Source organism: Typopeltis vanoorti, chromosome 7, assembly GCF_054136105.1.
Source record: "Typopeltis vanoorti isolate ZY-2024b chromosome 7, IOZ_Tvanoo_1.0, whole genome shotgun sequence".
Taxonomy (NCBI): Eukaryota; Metazoa; Arthropoda; class Arachnida; order Uropygi; family Thelyphonidae; genus Typopeltis; species Typopeltis vanoorti.
In genome coordinates, this window is record NC_143555.1 from 1,592,236 (window position 1) to 1,607,430 (window position 15,195).

The following is a 15,195-nucleotide window of genomic DNA, read 5'->3' on the forward strand; positions in this document are numbered from 1 at the left end:
ATGTGAGTCTGCAGACAAAAAACGTCTCCTCCTTTTCCTCTCCCACTAAGGACGCAGCTCTCTTAAACTTGGTACGAGGAGACAGTTATGAAGCAAGGCGTCTGTAATATCTGCTTACATTACGAGTATCAGCGTTTAATGGCGGAACCGAGTGTCGTGCTGAGAAATCGTGTATCGGCCAGCTTCACACAATGCCTCAGACACTAGTCTAAGCGGCAGCTGCCAAAAGACTTAATATCAGCGCGCAGCGTGTGTTCGCCAACCTTTAGACCTACATATGGTGCTCGGCTGGTAGCATATTCAAATGGAAATTGACACGAGAATGGCTGCACGCCTACCTGGCGGTGAGGGAGCGCGGCGAAGCGAGTCTGAGGCCTCCTCGAATCATGTAGAATAGGGGGAATGGATGTTGCCTTTTTTGCCTGCGCTGCTTCGGAGAATGGAGGGAATCTGCTATTCCCCAGTTACATGATCATAGAGCTTGGAGAAACGCACGAAGGCTGATAACTGCATCCGAGAGGATCCATCTATCCTGCTTCAATCTGATCTGCCTTTAGCCCTCGGTTGTGAGGCGTAGAAAACCCAGTGGCGCTGCGTGAGAGAGAGAAAAGTGCGAGGATATTATTAGGATGAAAAGAACAATGCGAACAACAGGGATCTCTCTCTTCGACTGGTTCTCGCTCGCACGTAACTGGCTTTCATCCTAACGAGTCCATCCAGGTAAATGACGAACCCTTTTACTGTCGTGAACTCAACAAGCCATTTTCAAATGTCTTTCTTTATTATTTATTACTGCTGTGGTTGTTTCTTTTCGTTCAGATCGACAGTATTCTCTCTCGTCCTGTAAATCGTATAAACCTCAATGACTCGGCAGGAATGTCAGTATAATAAATCCTCCTTTATAATTAGCGGTCAAAAGCAGAAATAATTAACTGTTAAACATAATATAAAATAATTTTATTGGCTAACGCTTAAAATGAAACTTATCAATGTTTTACCATACTGTAAGGCTTCAATATCTTTGCCTGTTCTTATGATAAATAAAAACAGCGATCTTAACGGCTTCTGGTTCCCACGTCTTCTGTGTCAAACCGATAATTACTTCATAATTCAGTTTGTTTTTTTCTATTTTTACTCTGCAATTCTTCGTGTAACTAAAGTGGGAAATCGGCACCAATGGAACAAATGGACCTGCCGTTCCACATTGCTGTGATCTCAGAGACCGGTAAACTAACGAAATAATGACATAGAGCGGACATAAGATGATGTCATAAATTACTTCTCAGAAACGCACTCTACTGAACAGATTAATGACCTCCGAAGATTTGATTCGAGTGAAAGGAAATGGTTTGTTTAGATTTCTATGAAGAGAATTACAGAATTAATCATCACTGGGAAGCTGTATTAGATCGATTTTGTGTTCGATTTGGCTCCTACATGTGACACAACTCGAACCTCTTATGCGTTTGTCGAAGACCGCCGATGGGTGCGAAAAATGGCGAACGAAACGCGACTTCTAATAATTAAAATTCTCTGGAGTTTGAAGAGGTATTAAAAATGGGGAAAAGCAACGTACACTTGGCATCCAAGAATGGCGATGGGAGGGGGGGGGGAGGTGAATACAGCAGTAACTTCATCAGCTCGCCACCAATAACTAAACAAATGTTAGATTCAAATTGCACGAGGAATGCGACTTGGAATGAATTTGTGTTTTGTTAGGCGGAAGAAGTTGTAGCGAAGGGAGGGAGGGAGGAGGGGGCCGGATGAGAGAATAATTTTGATCAAATGTTTGTGTTTATTCCACACCCGTGCGAGAGAATAATGCCGCTTACTCTCCTGCCCACCCAGATGACAGCGGAAACTAATTTTCTCCATTTAATACTTCAAACTTTATGGCTGTGAAAGTTTTTCTCTTGGAAAGCATCCGTCAGACTTGCGCTTGACAAGCGGGCGCACGCGGACCGGAACCGTTCCACTCTTGTCAAGTAATTGATGTGCTGATGAACGAGTGCAGGCGAAACTTTCTTCGGCAGCTGCCCGTAAATATGAACGAGTAATTCGGAGATAAAAGAATGCTACTTAGCGAGCCACGCGGTCTTTAAATGTTTTCTTGCCGACAGCACTTCGTAAACAAGTCGAGCAATTGTTTTCTGCGCTGATCTGGGAAAACATGTTACCATTTGGGGGGCGGCTCCAAAATATTATTCGGAAATCGAACGAATTTTGGCTATTGCACGCCTTGGTTACAAACGAAGGCTTCGTGCAATCCCATCCGCTTCTGAATTAGCTGGCTCACTCGATGGGTTTCGAGTCCTTTTGTTGTTTTTTTAAATTAACTTCAGTTGTGCAAGAACACCACAACGCATTTTGGAGTTCAAAATGCGTTGTGGTGTTCAAAAATTCCTTACTTGTTATCTAAACTAGGATTCCGAATTATTTGATATTTATCTCCATCCACGACTACAGGTTTAAAATCGTGCATGGATGAGATTCCAAAAAAAAAAAAAAAAAAAAAACGGTAACAGAGGCAGTTATCTGTATTATTGTCAGTCGCATATAAATATTGCGTGCGAGCCTCTGTTTCTTTAATTTCTCTTTTTCATCCGCTTCTGCCGATCTCAATGAATTTTTCAAAAGTAGATGTCCTTACGGGAATGCCCTTTAAATCACAGACGCCGAGAATAGACATTTCCAGGAGTGTCCTGTTCGGAGATGTCTACGCCGTTTGACTCGAAATGCATTCGCTTTAGTATCGCCATAAACAGCGAACGGAATCTACCTCCATTAGGTCGAGTTGCGCGAAAATATTCGGGGCGCATGTTAATGTTTGTGTGTTTCTTGTAAAGCGGAGATAAGCTGTGGCGAGTGACGCATCGGATAAAGCGGGCTGAATATTAACTGGACACCGAGAAATCAATTCCGATCGAAACCTCTGCGCTCGTCCTGCTTCAATTACTGCGGTTCCTAAAACGAAGCGGGTCATTAAGTATAAAACATCTTAGATTGAGCTCCGTATTGTTGATACCATCTCTAATGGCCTCCCTTTAGCCAGCGCTTTATCCAGGAGCCGAGACCTCCGCTACACCACAACAGTTCTCCAGTGGGCTATACACACAATGACTGTTTATGTGGGGAAGGGGCCGTGGAGGCACGCCGGCTTATGCTCGCCAACACGAGGGTTCGAGATGCTGATCGAAGACGCTTTACCTTAATGTTATGTACGTTCGGGGAGCTTTTATTGCGGTTGTTGGTCAGCATTTCACGGATAACAGCAAATCACGATCTTGGCAAGACACGATAAACATAAAAGCGAAACCTCGCAAAATACAAAAATTCATTTTCAACTGCGCACTTGGAAAGAGGTGGCTTAAAAACGAACAAAAGTGGGCTCGCAATGACAGGGCGTAAAGAGAAAGAATAATCAACGAAAAATGTGCGTGCGATTCTTCCTACTACACTATTTAATGCAAATTCTGAGACAGTTTTCTCGATAGTCATTCCCATCAACACAAAACAGTTGTCAATAATACCATCTGTAGCTCTCCCTCCCACTTTAAGTGCATCCTTGGCTTGAAACAATTCACACACAAAAAGAAAATAAGCTCCATGTTTCTTAATGACTCGCGTTTACAAGAATTCGTTACAAACTTTTATTCCTGGTTTCAATTATTTCAATTTAGTTATAATAATCGTTCTCGGTCATCTATCTAACGATCTGGTCCCAACATCTTCAATCTATTTGCACCCAATCAGTACCGATTTTCGGAAATTCTGCTCTGGAGACCAAACATGAACTTCAAGCTTTCAAAGACCTTCACAGGACAGCAGTTCACCTGGTGTTATTCGAACCCTGCACTCTCTTAAATGAAGAGCGAATAAGTTAGAAATCTCGCTTACGTGGTGGCGGCTTCTTCCACTATCGAGGACAGTTTAATGTTTTCGATGAGTCGTGTCAAATATAATCACGGAAGCGTTCCGACCAATTCTTTCTCTGATCAGTCATAGCAAGAACAGTCAGTTCGGCCTATCAACCGATGGGCGTATGTGGGTGACAATGAGGCCCCAGGATTGATAAGCTGGTTGTTCACGTTGAACTCAGGCCATGAGGCGGGCGTCGATAAATTCCGTGCTGGATCCGATGATTTGTGAGAAGGAAAACCTGAGGTTCCAGTAGAAATAGAGAAAAAGATCTGTTCAAAGAATTATCCCACAATTCAGTTTGTTGAGTTCGAAAAGACAGTCAAGTAATGTTTTCATGCTGTCACACAAGGAGGGTTGAGGAGATTACCGAATTTTAAGAAGTTCAAGGAATGGAAAGATCCTGTCGTAGAGAACGGTGAAGTCCGAGTGGTGCATTGAGTGGGAAGTTTGTCAGATGGATGACAATAAAAAAAAAATAAAGTTTCGATAGTAATCGCTGGGAGTGTGAGCATGGATGGTGGCGCATAATCACACTTCAGTTATATTTGGTGTACCACCCAGGCGGAGTGAAAGTTCCATCAAGTCCCTTCCATTATTTGTTGCAATCTCTTCTCACGTAAGTCATTCGGAAGGAAAAAGTACCTCTCTCTTTCTCTCTCACATTATATGGTCGATTCTTTCTTCAATAATCGCATCATTCCGTGTGACACGATTCCTATCGTATTTTCGATTCGTACAGTGACCCACTCTGTTTCCTGATAGTCCGTTGTTAATTCAGTCCCCCCCCCCCGTTGTTAATTCAGTCCTCTCATTCTTGCACTTGATTTGCTCAACACTTTTGTTGAAAATATGTTTTGGATTAATTTCTTTTCTAATCCACGTGGATTTCACTTTCCTGTTTCGCCTGCTCTGAGTCGTGTGTGGCTAAACGTGTTAATGGATATTAAGAGGATCTTCAGTCAATATCTCAGGATTTAGGATCGTGTGCACAAAGCCTTCGTGGGTGCCGAAACATTCTGCTTTCGGGTGAGAAGTCTCTCTTGAGAAATAACACGACCGTGTGGTAGAGTAGTAATTTTCGTGACGAGATCTGCCACACAGCAAAACATCGCCCCACCTACCTCCCCTTAACACGTTCATTGCCTATCGCGCGATGCGAGTTCTCACCAAACGGCGGATCACGCGTTATCGCGTTGACGTCGCTAACTAAATAAAAAAATAAACACAAATTTGGCCACCACACGAAATTCCAATTTTCAGCTTGGCAATGAAAGTGTTAACGGATTTTCTCCTGACATCGAAAGATGGAAATGCTCTCGCATTTTTCCCGTAAAGAGAGGGAAAGCTTTCTAATCTCGTCTTAATCTCTGAAGGTGAAGCATAATTAATCCCTGAACTTCAATCAGCGTTTACTCCATCTATCTATCTCTCCACAACGATATCTTAATAATAGGGCAGTTATTGTAATTCATCCTTCTTAAGTCGATTTCATTGCGATATTTTTCCATTGGGAAGTGTCCATCTCTTCAGGGGGGGGGGATCATTTCACCTACGCTTCTTCTGGTTGTTTGAGATTCTTATGAAACTCAAAACGATTCACGAAGTGCTGAGCCATTTGTTTAGGTTATATCAATTGCAGTGGATAATCGCCACCAACCATCATTCAAAAGCTGTTTATGGATCTGTCTGAATAGACCATATTACGGGGGGGCCTTCTTTGTTCAGTTGAAAAAACTATTCTTTTTGATTTCTGTATTCTACTCCTTAGCAAAGCAAGTAGTTATACCTTCCCTGAAGAATATTTTCTTAAGGATGTTTCACCTTCATTCTGCAATTGCAATACGCCTGTCGATGTCTCCAATCGATTTTGTTATTGCTTGCAGAGCCGAACGATAAAAAAAAAAAGGAAAATATGCTTGCTATCCTTGAAAATAATGGAAACACGAGGTTGATTTATTTCTGGATTTTTTGTAATCTATTGTATTCATTTTGCCATTAGAACCAGCCTTAGCACTTTTTTAACTTCCTTCGCATTAAGCCAATGGCATTCTTTCCACCAAATGTATTTTATTAAGAAATGTTTCCATTCTTCCTTTGTAAAGCTGATCCCCTTTTTATAAGCTGCATGTTATTTCCACATCTCGGGTAGATGCAGACGTACCCTTTGAGACGAGCGTGATTTTTTGGCATTTATTCTTTGTTCGCACAAGCCAAGTTACATTCTAAACGGACATCCTGACATTTGCAGTGTTCTTATTCTTTCGATCCCATTGTTAGCCTTAAATTTTTTCATGAGCTAGATCGTTTTTGTTTTTTTTAATGCGTTATTCCATTTTGATACGAACAGTTGTTTTGGCTAAAAGAGTATTTTTCGTGAAAGATGATTTGGTTTAAATTGAAATTCGGATTATTGTTCATGACGACAGTTATTCGAAGATGAGTTCTATGGGAGGAGCTCTACTCCAATCCTCTGGAAATCTGAAATCAAATTGAATAATTGTAAACTGTTCTATAAAATCAGCAAGTCCAGGGGGGGGTTCTGAAAAGTTCTTATAAACACCTAGAACAAAAGTGATATTAAAGCAACTGACATAACCACACGAAAGAACATACGAGGATATAAGAACATCAGTTACCTTCATAACTCTGCTAGTAGTCTACTCTGTTCTTTCTTGTGGTTATATCAATTGCTTTAATACCATTTTGTTGTAGGTGTTTATCAGAACTTTCAAGCCCCCCCCCCCCGGTATTTAAAATATTGCGATAAATGGCACACAATAAAGATTTATGTAAAAATTAGATAATCTTGATATTTTCTGTAGTTTTAAGCTGATACTCATTAAAATTAACTTTTAATTTTTACTTGATACGATAAATTAATTTGTGTCACTGGGTAAGTATAACGTAGGGGTGTTTGGGAGGAATGTATTTCCATTGAAGACATACGATGAATGCTCTTCTGTTTGTTTGTTTGTTTTCTTGCTAACCGACTGCATTCTCCGCAGATTCTACGAGTGACAAACAGTCTTCGAATGCAGTTGCGGAGAGCCCCGACAACTCTGGAGATGACGACCCGAAAAAGAAGAAACGCCAGCGGAGACAAAGAACGCACTTCACGAGCCAGCAACTGCAGGAGCTGGAAGCCACTTTCGCCAGGAACAGGTATCCGGACATGTCAACAAGGGAGGAAATCGCCATGTGGACTAACCTCACAGAAGCCCGAGTTCGCGTAAGTTGTGTTTGCCACGCTTTTCCCTCTCTGCACGGGATAATTCCGTGATGTTTGCTTTACGTTTTGTTGCATGAGACCACGTGCGACGCATACCATCCCGCTGCGCTTCAGTCTATGCAGGATTTCTTTATTTAAGAGCAATTAAAAGATGACTTTTTGATTCTTCTTTAAGTCCTTGCCGTTTTGTTTGATGAACTTTTTTCCCCACATTCTGCTTGCAAACAATTTGAGAAAAGTCCAAAACACACTTGTAATAATGAAGCATTTCATTTGTAATGAAATCCTTCATTACAAATCAAACTTTCTTCTCCACTTGCATTTTCAATGTGATTTCATTGTTTGTGTATTTGAGTCTTCAGCTCACCTTTAAAAGCTACTCGAATTTGATTCTTTTAGAACTTTCTTATCCACTTGTATTTTCAATGCGATTTCAATTTCGCCCTGCTCGAAACTAAACGGCGATCACTTCCAAGTTCAATCATCCTTTCTCCGTGTGAATTTGTGCGCACCTTTATGTGACCTGCCAAATTTCCTGAACAAAAACCCAGCAGGGCAGCTACTCAACCGTTATTATTAGACCATTTTCCAATTTTTCCTCCAACCTTGCTCTATCTGAAGTTCGTTTCCTGGTATTCTGCTTCGATCCCCAACAAGGACAAACTTTATTTTTGTCAGCTACCTTCTCCCTTGCAAAATTCTCCAACTTTTTCTTTAGCAGGAACCATAGCCATAAATACGTTTCATTGTCCACTTGCCCATTCTGGTATTGTCCACGTGATATTGGCTACCATTCAAGAAGATTATCTTAGTATTTTGTGTTGATTCCTCTAGCTAATCCTATTTTTGATGACTCATGCCTGAACATTGTTTTGTAGTTTTGCATAGAAGAATCTTGCCCATCATTTTGTCTTATTTGTTTTGATTGCACCAGTTCGGACATGATACGTTTCCATTCTGCCAGTTCGACACTTGAATATGACCTTGTTTGTTTTTTAATCTAAAAAATAAAAAAAAATCACCAGGTGAGTGCGTATTTATTTAGTTTACTGACTGTTGCCATTGTGGGGGGAAAAAAGCCTGCATAAAATAATTTTGTTCCGCCTTAACCTTCCCCACTTCAATCAGTTTGGCTTTTATTCACTATCATTAAATATCCTCTCTCTCTCTTGACTTGTTATAATTATTTCGTACGCGCAGCAAAACATTAACATGTTCAATCGTCTCTCTACTCTTCTAACGATTTAAAAAAACCAAACTAGTACAACACCAGACCAAAATAGTCGTACATGCGTGATAAGCATCTTTAACTAATCACACTACTTAAAGTAGCAATTCTGAAGAGATCATTTTAGAGTGCAAAGTGCATCAGGAATTTCGCCAAATAACGCAGGATCAAAACCATTCGTTGAGATGTTCGACTGCAATTTTCAAATAAATTCGTAGAAGCGAGCACTCAAAAATGAAACCACGAAATGCTAATTTTGTTGGGTTTTTATTGCCCTTCATTCACGTTATGGTGAGCGACGTATTTCCCCCTCAGCGTGATATTTATTTAAAGAAAAATTAGATTTTTTTAGTTTTAAGTTGTAAAACCGAAGACGCAAAGTCAGTTTCTTGCTTCTGCGCGATGAAGAAAACTATTCAGGTGCAGACTTAAGTGTGCCACCAACAGAAATACCCCCTTTTTTTATACTTGTACGTTATCAGTTTATACTTTTCCAGAAATCGTATTTGCCATTCAAAAATCTTCCCCGTTAACTTCCTTCACAAACAACCGTGTGTGAATGAAGCTAATTCACATATTTCAAACATTTCTCCTAAGAATTACCATCATCAAATTCCTGACCCCATTAAGGAGGGTGAACGGGATGTGATAGTACTACATGAAAAACTTACATCATTACTAACTTCCTATCTACAATTTTCCTCCGAATCAGTCTGTTACCTGTCAGGACTCCAACATTATCAGATCTTATATTTCTATCGTCTAAGGCACTTTGTACCGTATCAATCCACCTATATCTTGGTCTTCCTCTAGGTCTTTCTCCCTGCTAACCTTGCAGAGAACACTTGTTTTGCTAATCTTTCCTCGCCCATTCTGTTTAAATGACCATACCACCTGAGATTAGCTCTGCTAATGCATTCCTAGATGCTGCCAATGTCAAGTTATTTTCTAATATCCTCGTTTTTAATCTGATATTACTATTCATATCACCTGTTCATGCATCTAATCTTTCTCAGGACTTATATCTGCAGTCTCTAGTCTTTGGTCAAGTGTTTTACTTCTGACCCAGCTCTCAGATCCATAAGTTAAAACTGGTTTGAACACTGTCTTGTATACAGCTAATTTAGTATTCCGACTAATTTCTCTCTTATTTTATATGAATTTATTCATTGGACTTCCTACCATACCAGCTTTGTTGATTCGGTTGTCTATTTCCATATTTAATTTACCATCTGCATTAAAAATCGTGCCTAAGTAGCTGAAATGTTTCACTTGTTCTATAGGTTCTCCATTCACAACACAGTTGACATTTTCAATGCTTCTTCCTATTTTCATTGTTTTGTTATTACTCAACTTCATACCATATTACAACAGTTATTCAATTTAGTCAGGGAATCTTGCAGACTTCTAGTGGATTTATTTAGAAGTATAACATCGTCTGCATAAAGCAAAGAGCTGACGTTAACATCTCCAATTTTGATATCAATTTTAGTACCACATTCCTTCATAATGTGATCCATATAGGTAATGAATAACAGAGGGACATAATGTACATCCTTGTCTCACACCAGATTTAACATTAAACCATCTTCCTGTACTTCCTTCAATTCTAACTGCTGATTTACAACTCAAATAAAGACTACGTATTGCTTGATATAATGCCCCATCGACACCATATAATTGTAGCGTATTGAATAGCTTCTCTCTTGGCACCCTATCATATGTCTTTTCCAGATCTACAAAACTCAAATAGAGATCTTTGTTATATTCCCATGCTTTCTCGACTATTTGTCGTAAAGTGATAATCTGATCCTGACAGCCTCTATTTGGCCTGAATCCGGCTTGTTCTTCACCAAGCTTTCCTTCCACAATTCTTCTCAACCGTTTCTCAAGTATACTTGTATATATTTTACCAGGAACACTCAGTAAGGATATACCTCTGTAATTCTCACATTCAGTTTTATTTCCCTTTTTATATATGAGTACTATGAGAGCTCTACTCCAATCATCGAGAATTCGTCCCTCTGTCCAGGCATTCTGAACTATGCAGTGCAGCCACTGTAAGACTTTTATACCTCCATGCTTGAGCATTTCTGGTCGAATATTATCTACTCCAGCTGCCTTTCCACATTTCAAGCCCTTGATGGCCTTTTCTTCTTCAAGTATGGATATGTATTCCTGACTGTATGCCTGTTGAGTGTTCTTTACCACTGTGCTATCACTGTTTGCTTCATTTAGCAATTTTTCGAAGTAATTACTCCATACTTCAAAGATATCTTTTTCTCCCGTTTTCATGTCACCTTTGTCATCTCTAACTCCTTTTACAGCACTCTTTTCTCAATTTCTGAGCTTTTTCAACACCTTCCAGAATTTCTTGCCACCTTCTTCATATTTATTTTCTATGTTCTTGCCAAAGTCCTCCCATGACGTCCGTTACTCAAGAATTCCTGCGAATTAACACCTTGCATTTGTTCAGCAATTCGAGCAAGCATCCACTAGAGGGTCATCGCTTGGTGTGTCACAACCGCTACCCTGTTTACCAGAGGTCCGAGATGACTAAGAAGAAGAAAGGTCGTATTTAATCTCTCAGATTTTCGCGGATTATCCAGTCCTCAACACACCCACGGGTTAAGTCTCATCCTTTTGTATAACACGATTTATTCTTATGTCATTTCTCAATAAAACTGAAACAACAGTCGTGATATTGCAGGTTGCTTCTTTCATTTTCATAGGCAATGATTCAGAAAGTTTGTTAGAAACTTGAAGATTTCCATCATGCGGGGAAATTTGTTACCATTTTGTTCTTCTTTGCAAAACGGGAATTTAATTTAAAGGAAAGGTCAGTTACAGGTCGTCGTCTTATAACGAGAATTGATTTCAGCAACAAGCACATATTTCGGATTTTCATCTAACCCTGTTTCGCACAAATCAGAACTCTTCCTATTTAACTAAGCCTTTTTATATAATAATATAAAGGCTTTAATCTTACCACAAAGCAGGGGGGGGGGGGAGAATAACTGGAAGTTTCATTCATGCCTGCAAAGTGAAGTCGATAGCGACGATGCTCATCAGTTGGAAGATATTGGTCCGATTCCAGTTGAACAATGAGAGGGAGCCTTTAAAAGAATTTGGCCGAAAATCCTTATGAAGATTTGTTGATTCGAGAAAATTGTGCGAAGGGCAGAATGGTTTGTTTTGAAAAGTAAAGTTGTGTAGAATGTCCGCAATAAGATTTTTCTAGTTTTAATTCTTACTTTGCCCTTTTCCCTCTGTGATCCGAGTCTGACATATTGCAGTCCCTTATCAAAGCTATCCAAGTATCATTTTTCTGTGGTTCATGTGAATGTCTCCACTTGAGATTTTGACATCTCTGCAAAGAGTGAAGTGTCATAGCAACTGCTAGTTCAAAGCGGAATGCGGCCTCTGCTTCCAATCAACAACTACCTGATGTAGATGCACTCTCGCTTAATCAGTTTTCTTTCCCATGGATAATCTCTCAGGTACTTGGTTTATTGTACGCGCCGCTTTCCGCCAACAACCTCCCCTGAAGACTTGTTCAACATACTTTCGAATGAGTGCGTGGCCTGCTTGCGACTGCAATAGCGATTGAAGCTTTTAGATGGCATTGACCGCGTTGTTCTCGGAGAATGGCCACAACATGCTTAAAGAATTTTTCGCACTTCACACCACCCCTCGACAAGAGAGGCGTTGTGAAACATTGCGGTAAATTCCCTACTACAAGACAGCACGAGACGAGAAAAGTTGACCACTCAGATGGTAGACCAAAGTCATCTTCATCGATGGATAAAGCGGTGTTCTATTATGCTATATTTCGACGCTGACAAATTTTAGGATAACTATATTCGCCAAATGATGATGTTACTGTGATAGTAAATTTTCACTCAATTTCGTATTTGATACGCTTGTGTTATGTAAGAGAAGCTCAATATCTTTAATATCTATCTTGAACGACTACGTAAAAGAGTATAGTCCAGTTAATGAAGCTGAATCAAAAGCCCGGAGATTTGTCATTTCATACGCCATCGACATTTTTGAAATTTCAGCAAACTTTCCCGGCGTGTATTCGGTTGTCGTATGCAATGCAAAAGCAAACCGCTCACTAGTGCATTGCGAAATCCAAAAATGTACTCCGAATCTATAAAACATTGATCTTGTGAAAACCCTCGCGTCAGGCTAAATGAGAACATGGGAATGATGTGGAAAAGAAAAAAAATCTGATTCACCTGATCGTGGATGAAAACCTGGCCATGCCATAAACTGTAGGACGACGCCATCATCAGGGCCCGTAGGTGAAGTTTTTTTTTCCACTTTGCAGACATAAGTTTCAAAAGTGACCGCGAAATAAAACACTACACGTGGACGTCATCAATAGGAAACCGTAAAAATGTTACGCCAAGGTTTCCAATAAAACGTATGCCATAATTTTAAACAGCAATTGATGGAAACACCATACAACTCGGACATCGTATATACTCAGATGCAAGTTTCACATGGGAGTTAAGCCATTCAGGAGATTGCTATTCGGGACAGAACCTCTTGTAGGGAAAACTCTTAACAGTGTCGAAGCGGCAACCTTGTAAAGCAGTGCTTCCCAGACTTCTGGATGTCAGGTCCCCCTTTGGAAAAATTAAAATATTTCACGGCCCCCTCGAAAAACAATCGTAATATAGACATATATTATTATAAAATTTATTGTATTTATATTCAATACAAAACATACGCATCGAATATTCCAAAAATCAAATGCAAATATTACATTTTTAGCATCTTACATACACATGGCACATTATCTCGTATTTTTATATAGATAGATAGATTGTTATTGTACATTTGCAGTACGAGCACATGAAATTTAAAATGATTAGTAATAAAGAAAGAATTAAAAACACAAAAGAAGTTTAATGACAATTTAATGTGATGGATGTGCTTCAATACTGTTACACAAAAAAGTCAATATCAGGTGAAATATTTTAAACTGCATTTCTTAGATTTCTGCTTTGAAACGAAACTTATATGAATAAGCATATATTTACTAATATTCATTAAGCGCCGAAATACGCAGCAAGCAAAATTTGTGAACGAACACCAATGTGTGATTTTTTTCCATTAAAATAAAAAAAATAACAAAAAAGAAATAATAAAAATTGAATACTTTTCTTTTAAGATAAAAAAAAATCTACTTAGTCTTAAAACATTTTAAATTTGTTTTCATGATTTCACGGCCCCCCTCAACAAAACCTACGGCTCCCAAGAGGGCCGCAGCCCACAGTTTGGGAAGCGCTGTTGTAAAGTTATCAGCGTCATATCACGGCAACAGTGACTGAGTGTTGAGCGAGTGTCGGAGCACTTTTTTCTCTCCCATTGCACTGCAAAATAAAAATATTGAAGGTGGTTTGTGTGTATACGTAAGTCAATCTCAGCTGTAAACTTAAGACAGCCACACAAACGTATTAAACGTTACAAGTGTCTGCTCTTGGTCCCCCTCAGCCGAGGAGAGCAAGGTCAATGGAATCTTCGTCGTTTTTTTAACACGAGGAGAATCTTGTAGAATTTCTTTCCCAAAAACAGACCATAAACGTAGCTTCTTACAGATCATTTCTCCAATGAATTGATCTGGACTTCCTTCTCACCATGAAAAACGATTTCAAGAAACCTTCGATACATCAACTTGAATGTGACAAGTCCCATTACCGAACAAATATATCGGAGATGCAAGGAGACCGTCAGAATGGGCGCATGCAGTTTGCCGGCCAGGTTGACAAAGTGGTTGAAGTACCCACTCTTCAACCTATAGACTGCAGGTCCGAATCCTGCCGTAAACAAGGATTTTTGTGATTGCCTTTAAATGTGACACTAACGTTCCGCTTATTGGCTGCCTGAAAGTTTGATGTTTGGTGTCTCGAGCAGGGTTTCCGGACTATTGTTGTAATCCATTAAAAACACAAAATATAAACTTCATAAAAGCAGGAAAAAAGAAAAACAAATCTGGTTCACGCGCCGTACCCATGTACTATAGTTTACATTTCGTGGGTGGGAGTAAAAAAAAAAAGAAACTCGTAAGCAAATTGTACTCGGAAGACTAACTCTCAAATGACTTTAATTTCCCTACAAAGAGTTCTGTCCCAGATATATTTGTTCGGCCTTCGTGTTCTGTTAGTCAAGATAAAGCTCTTCCTCGGGCGATATTTTGGAAAAATCAAGCTCGTGAGAACTTGATTTCGATGCCAAAGTTATGCTGCTGTTAACTTTAAAGAAATAATTGAACTGGATTTTATTGACACACACTAATCCACAGCACAAATACGATACGCAGAATATTAGAAGTGAGTAAAATATATAATTACCATATCTTATTAATACATAGCACAGTGATCCAATATAGGACGAGAAAAATGCGTGACAAAATTTACAACATGGGGTGTTGTAAATTTTGTCACGCGCATTGAGGTTAGGAAGAGTGTATAGTTGGATGTTGGCTTGTGTATATTCATGATTATTAGGGTTACATGAATTTTTATGGGCATGATTATTGTTTCATCTGCTAACGCTTACGTTGTTTATTAGAAATATGCTTCATTTAATTTCATGATAATTCCTCAATGTTTTTTTTTTTCAATATATAACCTGGATATAAAGACTATATCTTCAGATAATTTATTATAGTTATAAGTGGCAATATATTCTTATTCTCCAACATTTGACAATGTGGAAAGGCTTCAGTGAAACCTCGAAAAATAATTTTCAATACACAATCAGTTTGTTACAGCTAATGGAATAAAACTCCAACTCGCTCATC

At 39.3% G+C, this 15,195-nt stretch overlaps 1 protein-coding gene across 1 annotated transcript in view; it reads left to right on the plus strand.

The window, feature by feature from the left end:
* The window catches only part of LOC150104444 (pituitary homeobox 2-like), a 97,811-nt gene that overhangs the window by 14,047 nt on the left and 68,569 nt on the right, over positions 1–15,195 (plus strand). Inside the window, exon 2 of the mRNA XM_090395620.1 lies at positions 6,927–7,150. Within this exon, the coding sequence (XP_090251746.1) occupies positions 6,927–7,150 (224 nt within the window). The remainder of the gene's footprint in view (positions 1–6,926; positions 7,151–15,195) is intronic.